The sequence below is a fragment of the Bombina bombina genome, unplaced genomic scaffold, assembly GCF_027579735.1.
Source record: "Bombina bombina isolate aBomBom1 unplaced genomic scaffold, aBomBom1.pri scaffold_459, whole genome shotgun sequence".
In the NCBI taxonomy this organism is placed as follows: domain Eukaryota; kingdom Metazoa; phylum Chordata; class Amphibia; order Anura; family Bombinatoridae; genus Bombina; species Bombina bombina.
The window spans coordinates 3,176-18,433 of record NW_026511540.1 but is presented as its reverse complement, the minus strand read 5'-3'; the positions used below and the strand labels follow the sequence as shown (position 1 = coordinate 18,433).

Below are 15,258 nucleotides of genomic sequence, written 5' to 3'. Positions count from 1 at the left end.
ATAAGAAAATGAAAACCTTTCTGAGAAAGATGTTTCAACATACAAGATTTTTATTTGAACCGGAGGCTGCATTTGCCGCGGGTTGCCGGAGCAGCTACCTACTGGTGCGACTCTTTGTCGGAACTCATTGAGTTGGAGTCTCCCCTTGAGGATTTTGAGACAGAATTAAAGCTCTGAGAATTGCTAATTCTTTTATCTTTGATGTGAACATGCAAATTATTCGCCTAAATGCAAAGGCCTCTGGCTTTGTGGTCCGAGGCTTCTGGACGCTCTGGTTGAAGTCTTGGTCTGCGGATATGACTTCTAAGTCCAGACTTCTTTCTCTTCCCTTTAAGGAAATTTTTTTATTCGGGCCACGACTAAACTTCATTATTTCTATGGTTACCGGAGGCAAGGGTGCCTTCCTACCGCAAGATAAGAAGGGACGACAGTCTTCTAATTTTCGTTCTGTCAAATCCCAACAACAACAATCCTCCAATCCCGAGCAACCCAAGAGTACTTGGAAGCCCTGGAATAATTCCAAGCAGAATAAGAAGCCCGCCGAAAACAAATCGACATGAAGGGGCGGCCCCCGATTCAGGATTGGATCGTGTAGGGGACAGTATGTCTCTTTTTTCAGACGCTTGGTTCAAGGACGTACAGGGTGCGTTCGGGACGAAAGAGGTTTGGGTTTTTATTCAAACGTTTTTATTGTCCCAAAGAAGGAGGGAACTTTCCGCCCAATTCTGGACCTAAAGGGCTTAAACAAATTTCTCAGTGTCCCTTCCTTCAAGATGGAGACGATAAGGTCCTTCCTTTAGTTCAGAAAGGCCAGTTTATGACCACTATAGATCTGAAGGACATATACCTTTATGTTCCAATCCACAGGGAACACTTTCAGTTCCTGAGGTTTGCATTTCTGGACCAGCACTTCCAGCTCATTGCCCTTCCGTTTGACCTAGCTACTGCTCCATGAATCCTTACAAAGGTTCTGGGGGCTCTTCTAGCCGTTGCCAAAGCTCAGGGTATTACAGTAGCCCCATACCTGGACGATATTCTGGTGCAAGCACCATCTTGTCGTCTTACGGAAGAATACTCTAAGTCTCTTCACAGTCTTCTTCAATCACATGGATGGAAGATAAACTTGGAAAAGAGTTCTCTTATCCCAAGTACCAGGGTGGAATTCCTGTGGGCTATAATAGACTCCATATCCATGGGGATATTTCTAACAGACCAGAGACATTGCAAGCTAACTTCGGCATGTCTTGCCCTCCGGACCTCCTTGAATCCCTCTGTGGCTCAGTGTATGGAGGTGATTGGTCTCATGGTGTCCTGCATGGACATCATTCCTTTTGCCAGGTTCCGTCTCAGACATTTACAACTGTGCATGCTGAGACAGTGGAACGGCGATCATTCTGATTTGTCTTTACAGATTGTATTACACAGCTGGTCGAGAGAATCGTTCTCTTGGTGGCTCTGTCCAAATCATCTGTCCTGAGGGACGTGCTTCCTAAGACCATCCTGGTAGATTGTGACTACGGACACAAGCCTATCCGGATGGGGAGCTGTTTGGGGTGTCAGAAAGGCACAGGGGTTTTGGACTCAGGAGGAGTCTTCCCTCCCGATCATTTTTGGAACGACGGGCAATCTTCAATGCCTTAAAGGCTTTGCCACTTCTGGGTTCGTCCCAGTTTATCAGATTTCAATCAGACAATATATCCTCGGTGGCTTTCATCAACCATCAGGGGGGAACAAGAAGTTCCTTGGCGATGAAGGAAGTATCTCAGATTCTGGAGTGGGCGGTGGCCCACAGCTGTTTGCTGTCAGCGATCCACATTCCTCATATATATTTTTCCTCCATTACCACTTCTTCCTCGAGTAGTGGCTCGCATTAATCAGGAGCGGGTATCCGTAATCTTGATTGCTCCATCGTGGGCACAAAGGACGTGGTTCCCGGATCTAGTGGGGATGTCCTCATCTCCTCCGTGGAAATTATCTTGTTGCAGAGACCTGCTGTTAAAAGGTCCATTTGTTCATCAAGATCTAGATTCTCTGAGGCTGACTGCGTGGAGGTTAAACACTTAGTCTTAGCAAAGAGAAGTTTCTCTGAGAGTGTCATTAATACTTTTATTTATGCTCGTAAACCAGTTACTCTGCGTATTTACCACAAAGGGTGGAAGACCTACTTATTCTGGTGTGAAGAGCGTGGTTTTTCCTGGCACAGAGTTAAGGTTGCCAGGATCTTATCTTTTCTCCAGGTTGGACTGGAGGAGGCCTTTCTGCTAGTTCCCTGAGAGGACAGATTTCGGCCCTGCCGGTTTTATTGCACAAGAGGCTGGCTGAGCTTCCAGACGTGGTGTCCTCTGGAGCTTGGGTATAGTTTTCCCAACAGTAAGGAATGAAGCCGTGGACTCTCTCCCTATCTTAGGAAGGAAAATATAATTTGTGCTTACCAGATAAATTTCTTTCCTTCTGGATAGGGAGAGTCCACGGCCCTGCACGTTTTTTCTTGTCTAAGGGCGGCGCCCTATTATTTATCTTATTCTTCTGACACCATTTATACCCTATTTTTCCTACTTTTCATTGTTCCCTCTGCAGAATGATTGGGGTAATGAAGAAGTGGTAGGGATATTTAAGCCTTTGGCTGGGGTGTCTTTGCCTCCTCCTGGTGGCCAGGTGTTGTGTTTCCCAACAGTAAGGAATGAAGCCGTCGACTCTCCCTATCCGGAAGGAAAGGAATTTATCTGGTAAGCATAAATTATGTTTTTAGATGGAGTTTAATTCATTAGTTGTAACGAAGATGCGCTATATCTTTTTAATATAGATATAAAATTCATATACCCCACGCTCCGCCGCCCACTTCAAAAGTCAATTTTTCTGTGAGCTAACGGTTTGAATTGTTGTCCAATCAGTGCTCTAGCTACAACAAAAGTGCCATATGGGGACAGCGCTTACTGCAGAACAATTCAAACCTTTAGCTCACAGAGAATTTGACTTTTGAAGTGGGTGGCGGAGCGCAGGGTATTTGAATTTTATATCTATATTAAAAAGTAAGTTATAGCGCATATTTATTACAACTGATAAATTAAATTCCATCTAAAATTTCACTCCGGATATGATTTTTAAAATTCCGGATCTGATTTCTCTTGTTAAGTGTATTCAGTCCACGGGTCATCCATTACTTATGGGATATTCTCCTTCCCAACAGGAAGTTGCAAGAGGATCACCCAAGCAGAGCTGCTATATAGCTCCTCCCCTCACATGTCATAGCCAGTCATTCTCTTGCAAACCTCAACTAGATAGGACGTTGTGAGAGGTCTGTGGTGTTTTATACTTAGTTTATTTCTTCAATCAAGAGTTTGTTATTTTAAATGGCACCGGAGTGTGCTGTTTTTTTCTCTCAGGCAGTATTTGGAAGAAGAATCTGCCTGCGTTTTCTATGATCTTAGCAGAAGTAACTAAGATCCACTGGCTGTTCTCGCACATTCTGAGGAGTGGGGTAACTTTCAGAAAGGGAATAGCGTGCGGGGAATCCTGCAAACAAGGTATGTGCAGTAAATAATTTTCTAAGGAATGGAATTGACTAAGAAAATGCTGCTGATACCGATGTAATGTAAGTAAAGCCTTTAATACAGTGAGAGCGACTGTTAGCAGGCTGATTTAAATATATACAGTAAAGTAATTTTCTAAGGAATGGAATTTGACTGAGAAAATGCTATTAATACTGAAGTGATGTTATAAGCCTTAAATGCAGTAGGAAGACTGGTATCAGGCTTATCAATAGAGATACATACTCCTTAAAAAATAGGATGTTTAAAACGATTTTGCTGGCATGTTTAATCGTTATATGAGGTACATTGGTGATAAAACTTATTGGGGCATACATTTTTTCCACATGGCTGACCGGTATTTCGCATAGAAACAGTTAACTGAAACTCCCAATGTTGTAATTTTGAGTAGGAGGGGCCTATTTTAGCACCTTTTTGACGCAGTAAAAATTCAGGCTCAGTCTTCCTGCTTCTTCCTGCATGACCCAGGTCGTCTCCAGAGAGCTTAAGGGACTTCAAAAGTCATTTTGAGGGAGGTAATCAGTCACAGCAGACCTGTGACAGTGGTTTTGACTGTATTAAAAAATGTTTTTTTCTTTACTGCTTATAAAGAAAACCGTTTTGGGTATTAAGGGGTTAATCATCCATTTGCAAGTGGGGGCAATGCTCTGCTAACTTAATACATTTACTGTGAAAATTTGATTGCTATAACTGATTTGGTTCATTGTTATTTCAACTGTGACAGTTTTTTTGTGCTTCTTAAAGGCACAGTAGCGTTTTTCTTTATTGCTTGTAAAATTATTTACAGTGTTTTCCAAGTCTGCTAGTTTTATTGCTAGTCTGTTTAAACATGTCTGACACAGATGAATCTGTTTGTTCACTATGTTTAAAGGCCGGTGTGGAGCCCCATAGAAATATGTGTACTAAATGTATTGATTTCACTTTAAATAATAAAGGTCAGTCTTTATCTATAAAGGAATTATCACCAGACAACGAGGGGGAAGTTATGCCGACTAACTCTCCTCACGTGTCAGTACCTTCGCCTCCCGCTCAGAAGGCGCGTGATATTGTGGCGCCAAGTGCAGCAGGGACGTCCATACAAATCACTTTACAAGACATGGCTACTATTATGAATAATACCCTGACAGAAGTATTATCTAAATTGCCAGAATTAAGAGGCAAGCGCGATTGCTCTGGGATAAGAATAGAGCGAGCTGGTGCTACAAGAGCCATGTCCGATACTGCGTCACAGTTTGCAGAACATGAGGACGGAGAGCTTCATTCTGTAGGTGACGGATCTGATCCAGGGAAACCGGATTCAGAGATCTCTAATTTTAAATTTAAGCTTGAGAACCTCTGTGTATTGCTAGGGGAGGTTTTAGCGGCTCTGAATGACTGTAACACAGTTGCAATTCCAGATAAATTATGTAGGCTGGATAGATACTATGCAGTACCGGTGTGTACTGATGTTTTTCCTATACCTAAAAGGCTTACAGAAATTATTAGCAAGGAGTGGGATAGACCTGGTGTGCCCTTTTCCCCACCTCCTATATTTAGAAAAATGTTTCCAATAGACGCCACTACACGGGACTTATGGCAGACGGTCCCTAAGGTGGAGGGAGCAGTTTCTACTTTAGCTAAGCGTACCACTATCCCGGTGGAGGATAGTTGTGCTTTTTCGGATCCAATGGATAAAAAATTGGAAGGTTACCTTAAGAAAATGTTTGTTCAACAAGGTTTTATCTTACAGCCCCTTGCATGCATTGCGCCTGTCACTGCTGCTGCGGCATTCTGGTTTGAGTCTCTAGAAGAGGCCATTCACTCAGCTCCATTGGATGAAATTATGGACAAGCTTAAAGCACTTAAGCTAGCTAATGCATTTGTTTCTGATGCCATTGTACATTTAACTAAACTAACGGCTAAGAACTCCGGATTTGCCATCCAGGCGCGCAGAGCGTTATGGCTTAAATCCTGGTCAGCTGATGTGACATCTAAATTGCTTAATATTCCTTTCAAGGGGCAAACCTTATTCGGGCCCGGCTTGAAAGAAATTATCGCTGACATTACTGGAAGTAAGGGTCATACTCTTCCTCAGGACAGGGCCAAATCAAAGGCCAAACAGTCTAATTTTCGTGCCTTTCGAAACTTTAAGGCACGAGCAACATCAACTTCCTCCGCCCCAAAACAGGAAGGAACCGTTGCTCGTTACAGACAGGCCTGGAAAACTAATCAGTCCTGGAACAAGGGCAAGCAGGCCAGAAAACCTGCTACTGCCCCTAAGACAGCATGAAGGGATGGCCCCCTATCCGGAAACGGATCTAGTGGGGGGCAGACTTTCTCTCTTCTCCCAGGCGTGGGCAAGAGATGTCCAGGATCCCTGGGCGTTGGAGATCATATCTCAGGGATATCTTCTGGACTTCAAGGCTTCTCCCCCTCAAGGGAGATTTCATCTTTCAAGGTTATCAGAAAACCAGATAAAGAAAGAGGCATTCCTACGTTGCGTACAAGACCTCCTAGTAATGGGGGTGACCCACCCAGTTCCGCGGACGGAACAAGGACAGGGGTTTTATTCAAATCTGTTCGTGGTTCCCAAGAAAGAGGGTACCTTCAGACCAATTTTGGACCTAAAGATCTTAAACAAATTCCTAAGAGTTCCATCATTCAAAATGGAAACTATTCGGACCATCCTACCCATGATCCAAGAGGGTCAGTACATGACCACAGTGGACTTAAAGGATGCCTACCTTCACATACCGATTCACAAAGATCATCATCGGTTCCTAAGATTTGCCTTTCTAGACAGGCATTACCAATTTGTAGCTCTCCCCTTCGGGTTGGCTACGGCCCCGAGAATCTTTACAAAGGTTCTGGGCTCACTTCTGGCGGTTCTAAGACCGCGAGGGATAGCGGTGGCTCCGTATCTAGACGACATCCTGATACAGGCGTCAAGCTTTCAAATTGCCAAGTCTCATACAGAGATAGTTCTGGCATTTCTGAGGTCGCATGGGTGGAAAGTGAACGTGGAAAAGAGTTCTCTATTGCCACTCACAAGAGTCTCCTTCCTAGGAACTCTGATAGATTCTGTAGAAATGAAAATTTACCTGACGGAGTCCAGGTTATCAAAACTTTTAAATGCTTGCCGTGTCCTTCATTCCATTCCACGCCCGTCAGTGGCTCAGTGCATGGAAGTAATCGGCTTAATGGTAGCGGCAATGGACATAGTGCCATTTGCGCGCCTGCATCTCAGACCGCTGCAATTGTGCATGCTAGGTCAGTGGAATGGGGATTACTCAGATTTGTCCCCTCTACTAAATCTGGATCAAGAGACCAGAGATTCTCTTCTCTGGTGGCTATCTCGGGTTCATCTGTCCAAGGGTATGACCTTTCGCAGGCCAGATTGGACGATTGTAACAACAGATGCCAGCCTTGTAGGCTGGGGCGCAGTCTGGAACTCCCTGAAGGCTCAGGGATCGTGGACTCAGGAGGAGAAACTCCTCCCAATAAATATTCTGGAGTTAAGAGCAATATTCAATGCTCTTCTAGCTTGGCCTCAGTTAGCAACGCTGAGGTTCATCAGATTTCAGTCGGACAACATCACGACTGTGGCTTATATCAACCATCAAGGGGGAACCAGGAGCTCCCTAGCGATGTTAGAAGTCTCAAAGATAATTCGCTGGGCAGAGTCTCACTCTTGCCACTTGTCAGCGATCCACATCCCAGGCGTGGAGAACTGGGAGGCGGACTTTCTAAGTCGTCAGACTTTTCATCCGGGGGAGTGGGAACTCCATCCGGAGGTATTTGCTCAACTGGTCCATCGTTGGGGCAAACCAGAACTGGACCTCATGGCGTCTCGCCAGAACGCCAAACTTCCTCGTTACGGATCCAGGTCCAGGGACCCGGGAGCGACGCTGATAGATGCTCTAGCAGCTCCTTGGTTCTTCAACATGGCTTATGTGTTTCCACCGTTTCCTCTGCTCCCTCGACTGATTGCCAAGATCAAACAGGAGAGAGCATCAGTGATTCTGATAGCGCCTGCGTGGCCACGCAGGACCTGGTATGCAGACCTAGTGGACATGTCGTCCTGTCCACCATGGACTCTACCTTTGAGGCAAGACCTTCTAATACAAGGTCCTTTCAATCATCCAAATCTAATTTCTCTGAGACTGACTGCGTGGAGATTGAACGCTTGATCCTATCAAAGCGTGGCTTCTCCGAGTCAGTTATTGATACCTTGATACAGGCACGAAAGCCTGTTACCAGAAAAATCTACCATAAGATATGGCGTAAATACCTGTATTGGTGCGAATCCAAGAGTTACTCATGGAGTAAGGTTAGGATTCCAAGGATATTGTCCTTTCTCCAAGAGGGTTTGGAAAAAGGCTTATCAGCTAGTTCTTTAAAGGGACAGATTTCTGCTCTGTCTATTCTTTTGCACAAGCGTCTGGCAGAAGTTCCAGACGTCCAGGCCTTTTGTCAAGCCTTAGCTAGGATTAAGCCTGTGTTTAAAACTGTTGCTCCTCCGTGGAGCTTAAACTTGGTTCTTAAAGTTCTTCAAGGAGTTCCGTTTGAACCCCTTCATTCCGTTGATATTAAACTTTTATCTTGGAAAGTTCTGTTTTTGATGGCTATTTCCTCGGCTCGAAGAGTCTCGGAGTTATCCGCCTTACATTGTGATTCTCCTTATCTGATTTTCCATTCAGACAAGGTAGTTCTGCGTACTAAACCTGGGTTTTTACCTAAGGTAGTCTCTAACAAGAATATCAATCAGGAGATTGTTGTTCCGTCATTATGTCCTAATCCTTCTTCAAAGAAGGAACAACTTTTGCACAATCTGGACGTAGTCCGTGCCCTGAAATTCTATTTACAGGCAACTAAGGATTTTCTTCAAACTTCTTCACTGTTTGTCGTTTACTCTGGGCAGAGGAGAGGTCAAAAAGCTTCGGCAACCTCTCTCTCCTTTTGGCTTCGTAGCATAATACGCTTAGCCTATGAGACTGCTGGACAGCAGCCCCCTGAAAGAATTACAGCTCATTCCACTAGAGCTGTGGCTTCCACCTGGGCCTTTAAGAATGAGGCCTCTGTTGAACAGATTTGCAAGGCTGCGACTTGGTCTTCGCTTCACACTTTTTCAAAATTTTACAAATTTGACACTTTTGCTTCTTCGGAGGCTGTTTTTGGGAGAAAGGTTTTACAGGCAGTGGTTCCTTCCGTTTAAGTTCCTGCCTTGTCCCTCCCATCATCCGTGTACTTAGCTTTGGTATTGGTAATCCCATAAGTAATGGATGACCCGTGGACTGAATACACTTAACAAGAGAAAACATAATTTATGCTTACCTGATAAATTTATTTCTCTTGTAGTGTATTCAGTCCACGGCCCGCCCTGTCTTTTTTAAGGCAGATCTAAATTTTAATTAAAACTTCAGTCACCACTGCACCCTATGGTTTCTCCTTTCTCGTCTTGTTTCGGTCGAATGACTGGCTATGACATGTGAGGGGAGGAGCTATATAGCAGCTCTGCTTGGGTGATCCTCTTGCAACTTCCTGTTGGGGAGAGATATAATCCCATAAGTAATGGATGACCCGTGGACTTGAATACACTACAAGAGAAATAAATTTATCAGGTAAGCATAAATTTATGTTTTTAAAAAGGGGAGAGTTTACCATCACTTTAAATGGACATAATGTGTTTGTGCATTCTCTTACTTCACTGCTGCTTGCATATAATGGTTTTAACTCCCACAAAAGGGTTAAACCTATAGTTAGCTCCAGAGAAGCAAAACACTAGGAGCTAGCTGGACCTCTTGTCATTGTCTCACCAGATGTTTTCAGCTAGGTCTCAGTAGTTTGTTGCTGCTTTGTAGCTGACTTTTCTAACTTTGCAGGGGGTAAGAACTTATTATATGCAATACACATTAGATCATTTTTGCACATTTAAGCCCCTTTATTTGTTAGGATATTCGTATACATATTCATATTCACTTGTTCTGGTGTAGCTCATCTTTTTAACAGTACTTTAGCCTCACCTTTATTAAATACTTCCATATGCTTGAAGGTTGTTATCATAGCCTCTATTTTCCTCTCTTTTGTAGGCTGTAAAATCTTTCCTCGTAAGGTTTCATTTTTAGAGCATGTACCATTTTAATATTGTCTCCAGAACTGTACTGTATATTTAAGATGAGCCCTAAATAGTGATGTATAATATGTCATATAAACCTCTTGTTTAGTGCAATTATCCTACACATAGCAGGGTGACTGCTGTTTATCTCACATTCTCATAGAATCATAATAAAGACTGTGGGTATATAATATTGTACTTCCATGTATAGGTCTCATTTCAAAATAACACAATTGTTTACTAGTCAGGGGCTAAAAGATAAAAATCCCACCAAAAACAAGCGGAAACACCAGGTTTATTCTGTTTTTTAATGGTATTTTTAATTTAAATTTCATTATAAATTTGAATCTAATATAATTTCAATTTACATTTAATATATAATAAGTACTTCACATTGCAAAATTGCGTGCCAGTCAGTGAGTTCTTTATGCACATGTTCATCCTATTTGCATATGCTCCTCCTGTACTAGATTTCCACCTGTTGACTTTTAGTTGTTTTTACAGCTGTCCCACCTGTGACAATGACCAGCCATTCCCAGACCTTTGTTTTAAGTCAGGAGGATCTGAACTCAGAGCAGCCCTCTTTCCCGGACAATGAAGCAGATCTAAGTGACCCTGACAAGTATTGTAAACTCTGCTGTGCTTCATTCAATAATCCATTGGTGGCACAACAGCACTATAATGGAAAAAAACATGCGAGGAATGAAGCTCGGAGGAAAATGATGGAAGAGTTGGAGGAGACTGGTGTTCCCATGGAGGCAAATGGTAAGCTGAAGAAAGAAAAGTGGAATTTAGGTTATATAGAAGGTAATAGTGTAGTATGGGAATACATATAACTTTGTACCATATTACAGTATGTTATGTTTGTAGCATCACTATCCCATTAATAAGAGCTTATTTTACTCCTGATCAATGATGAAAAAGCCTATAGACACTAAAGGCATAATCTACAAGTCATTGTTGGTCATATAAAAATGGATGTTGATTTTGCTACCAAAGGAACTAGCAAAGTATGGATGTTAGCTCAAATAAGAGGTTAAAGCCATCCACATTGAGTATTTAACAGCATAATCTTCTATCGTTTAACAGGATGTGATGGAAAATATGTGTGTCCAATCTGCAGTGTTTCCCTTACATCAATTGAAATGTACCAGTCTCACATGCAAGGGAATAAGCATCTGACTAAGTAAGTAAATGTTTATTATGGGGAGTTTTCTTTAAATTTTGCCAACTCAGTCTTCTATATTTCTATATGAATAATTTACTCTGCCATTCTGTATTAGAGTGTTTTTAAAAGGAAATCTAGGGAAATTGTTAGATATATTTTGAGAATACGTGTTCTGAGGTAAATCAAATAGCTACACTGTATATTTACTATTGCTTAGTAAATCCAAGTTAGAAACATAATAGACAAAATTGAAATGCACAGGAGTTTTGAATAGAAACCATTTTTAATACACATAAATTAGCAAATCTGCTTCAAGGAATAGCTTTTACAATTAGTACATTAATACACATTGCCTGTTTAAAGAACTGGTTGTTGCTAGCATTGTGTAAGAGATTACCAAAATTGAGGCATACATGACCACTTTGGTAAGAAGCCTTATTAAATACACAAGAAAACATTAATCATATTTAGGAATGCCTTGCCTATTCTTTTATTGTCTCTTCGAACTTGGGATGATGTATTTTATTTCCTTTTTTTTCCTTGCAGAGAAAATATGGTGGCCAATTTAATGAAAACTTCTAAGAAGAATTATGATTCTTTTCAAGATGAATTGGCTGACTACATTAAAGTTCAAAAGGCAAGAGGCCTAGAGCCAAAAACCCAGTTTAGGCAAGAAAAAGATCAGACTGATAGCTGTGAATATGACGAGGAAGAGGAGTTTAATAGCAGATCTCCACGAGAACATACAAAACAAAGTGCTCCTTACAAAAATTTTGATCCCCATTCCACAAATTATCCAGCATACAATACCAAACATCCGGCAGTTAACAGGGTTCCAGCTTGGCCATCACAATGGGAAAACGTTTACAGATCTCACAATCCAGACATGGGTCAGTTTATTAATATGCAAAAAGTTCATCATAGAGCCCATACTCCATCGAGTCTGGATTCCAGTGATGACCACAAAGGGTCGTCCTCAGATGAAAGTAGTGACTCCCACAGAAAAGACAGAAAACATAAAAGGAAGCACCGCAAAGAGAGTCGACACAGAGGTGTTGAGAAATTCAAAAGGGAGGATGAGAGTGTAGAGAGGAAAAAAAGAAAAATTGAGGCTGATAAATTAGAAAGTGAAAAAGCAAAGAAAGAGACAGAGCCATCTGACAAATCTAAACACAGAAGAGACAAGAAAAAGAAAGAGGAACAGACTGTTAAAGACAGCAAAAAACACAAGAAGGTCAAAAAGGAGGGGGACCAAAGAACAGAAGAAGAAATTCTCTGGGATGAATCTATTCTGGGATTTTAAAATCATTGGGAGGTGTGGAATGGACAAAATTGCAACCTATCCTTATTCAAGTTTCAGAGGAGAATAACGTATAATGTTCTTGAAAATGATCAGAGATATGGGTTTAGTAGGAAAATGACTCCCACTGTCTGGATATATTCCATTTTAGAAATATATTAATCATACTGTGAAAGAGACCTAACAGAGGAAGGGATGTGGCAGTATGAAATTTGCATTGTGTTTTGTAGAGCTGTTTTCTTAAGTTATTTTAATTATTATTTTTGTTTGATCAACATTTGTTCTCTCTTGGTTGATTTTTGTTTCTAGTGAAAGACTGTAGAAACTGGTATTTTTTTCCTACTACCCACATTTTCTTTATGACCTGTTCTGTCTGCTGCTATATAAAAATTAATATTACAAGAGAAAAACATATATAATTTTGATGTAAACTCTAAGTGAGTAACTTTTCTATCAGTAAAATAACCATCTAGACATTTATTTGTCCAATTTACTTTTTATACTCAAATAAGGGTCTGTCTATTTTATATTCTGTTACTAATGAGGTTGTATATATAAAGTATTGACAGATGAGAAAATAATCTAAATCCTACCTCTAAATGTGTTCTTTTTGTTTTCGCTTTATTATATGTCCCATTTAAAAGTTCTTGAGTTGTTATTATTATTATCTATTTGTATAGCGTCACAAAATTGCGTAGCTCTGGGTACAAAGATAGGGATATACAATAACAGGGATTTGTGATAAAAAAACAAAACAACAAACTAAACAAATCTAGTACAGGAGCAAGAGGGCTCTGCTCCAGAGAGCTCACAGTCTACAGGTTGAGGATTTGTAGTTGCAGCAGTGTCAGGCAGTTCAATAATTATTTTGGTTAGGAGGAGAGATGGTAAACCTCTCTGAATAGGTATGTTTTCAAGGAGCGTCTGAAGCTATACAAGGTTGGAGACAGTCTTATGGAGCAGGGTACATAGTTCCAGAGGACAGAAGCAGCACATGAGAAGTCTTGGAGACGGGAGTGGGATGTAGAAATACCAGGAGTAGAGAGATGTAGGTCAGAGGTTGATCGAAGAGGCCGGGATGGGGGAATATTTGGAGATGAGAGAGGAAATGTAGTTGGGAGTTAGACTGCTTTGTAAGTTAGGATTAATACTAATAATAATAAATTGTATTTCCATCTAAAGGTGAGGAGAGTCCACGGCTTCATTCATTATTCTGGTAAGATTTAATTTTTTATTAATGATGATAACATAGAAGACAGGGACACAGTGTGGCGCCTTTTTATCTATACAGAATCAAGGGTTAATATTCCTGGAAGGGGATTATTGAACAGGGGGGGGGGGGTTATACATGATATTGTTTATTATGTCATTGCTGCATTATGTGCGAGATGGGGCTCTGGCAATGTGTGGAACTTTCAGGTTACTTGCAGGAATCCTACGCGGCCATTGTTGGCCTGCTTTTCCCTAGTGCAGGGGCGGTCCTGCCAGGCATTCCACGTGACTGGGTGTGTCTCTCTATCCTCTGTTGATCTGTGGCGCAGGAGACATAGCGGTTTCTGTAGTCCGGGTCCTAGGAGCTGGTGAGTGCACAGGCTATTGGTGGTATAAAGGTGCTTTTTTGTAAATAAAGTTAGTCTACCCATAAGCGCAAGCGATGGAGGACTCTGTCGCGTTAGAGGGCTTTCCCTCCTTAACAAAGTCTCATTCCTGTGTTTATTGTGAGGAGGTTCTGGTAGATAAGCCTGCTCAACTATGTTCCACATGCCTTGATAAAATTACTACATCTAAATGTAAACAGATGTCTAGTACTACTGGGCCGTCCACCTCTGAGGGCTCTTCGTCCCGGGAGGTGCGTTCCCTACATTCATCTCCGATTACACATGCAGCGCCCCGTTACTCCTTCGGGAGTGATTCGTTGGCTGTCAGACTTTGCTGACCAACTGGAATTGGTGGTTTTGAAAGTGATCCATGCCATACCAGTTCAATATGTTTCAGCACACAGGGTTTGTTTTTCAGCCTGCAGTGGCCATTGCAGCGGTCGCCAGAGCTGCGACATGTTGGTGTGAATCCTTGTGTGAAATGGTTGAAGGGGAGACATCCATCAACAAGATACAGGAGAAGATTAAGGCACTGAAGGTCGCCAATTCTTTCATCTGTGATGCCAATATGCAAATTATTTGCCTGAATGCTAAGGTGTCAGGTTTTTCTGTTTTAGCGCGCAGGGCTCTGTGGCTAAAATCTTGGTCTTTGGACATGACCTCCAAGTCGAGGCTGTTGTCCCTGCCTTTTGAAGGGAAGATCCTGTTCGGTCCAGGATTGAACTCGATCATATCCATGGTTACGGGAGGCAAGGGAGCTTTCCTACCACAGGATAAGAAGGCTAAGCCCAAGGGATCTACTTTTCGTCCCTTTCGTGTGGACAAGGCCCAGCACCATCAACCCGCCACGAAAGCGGACCAATCCAAGGGATCTTGGAAGCTGGCTCATTCTTAGAACAAGTCTAATCAGCATGAAGGGGCGGCCACCGACCGGTCTCCGGATCACGTAGGGGGCAGATTATCTCAATTCTCAAGCGCATGGTTTCAGGACCCCTGGGTTCTAGAGGTTGTCTCCCAGGTTTACAGGCTAGGGTTCAGATCCCATCCGCCCGAGGGCAGATTCCTCCTGTCAAACCTGTCTTCAAGAGCAGAGAAGAGAGAGGCCTTTCTAGAGTGTTTAAACAAGTTTCTGAGTGTTCCTTCGTTCAAAATGGAAACGATCAGATAGATTCTGCCCCTAGTTCAAGAGGGACAGTTCATGACAACTGTAGATTTGAAGGACGCTTACCTTTATGTGCCAATTCACAGGGATCACTTCAGGTTCCTAAGAGTTGCGTTTCTGGACCAACATGTTTGTGGCCCTTCCTTTTTGTCTGGCGACGGCCCAGAGAGTCTTAACGAAGGTTCTGGGGGCGCTGCTGGCAGTGGCCAGATCCAGGGGCATTGCAGTGGCGTCTTACCTGGACGACATCCTAGTGCAGGCGCCGTCGTTCAGCCTCGCAGAGGATCATTCGAGGGCCCTTCTTTTGCTACTCCAATCTCACGGTTGGAAGATCAACTCAGGAAAGAGTTCCCTGGTTCCCAGGAACAGGGTAGAGTTCCTGGGCATG

General features: G+C 42.4%; 1 protein-coding gene across 1 annotated transcript in view; it reads left to right on the top strand.

The window, feature by feature from the left end:
- LOC128643790 (zinc finger matrin-type protein 1) overlaps window positions 1-12,586 on the top strand; it is an 88,266-nt gene extending 75,680 nt beyond the window's left edge. Inside the window, exons 5-7 of the mRNA XM_053696603.1 lie at window positions 10,147-10,407; window positions 10,732-10,828; window positions 11,357-12,586. Coding sequence (XP_053552578.1) covers window positions 10,147-10,407; window positions 10,732-10,828; window positions 11,357-12,113 — 1,115 coding nt within the window. The 3' untranslated portion in view covers window positions 12,114-12,586. The remainder of the gene's footprint in view (window positions 1-10,146; window positions 10,408-10,731; window positions 10,829-11,356) is intronic.
- Window positions 12,587-15,258: the final 2,672 nt, after the last annotated feature.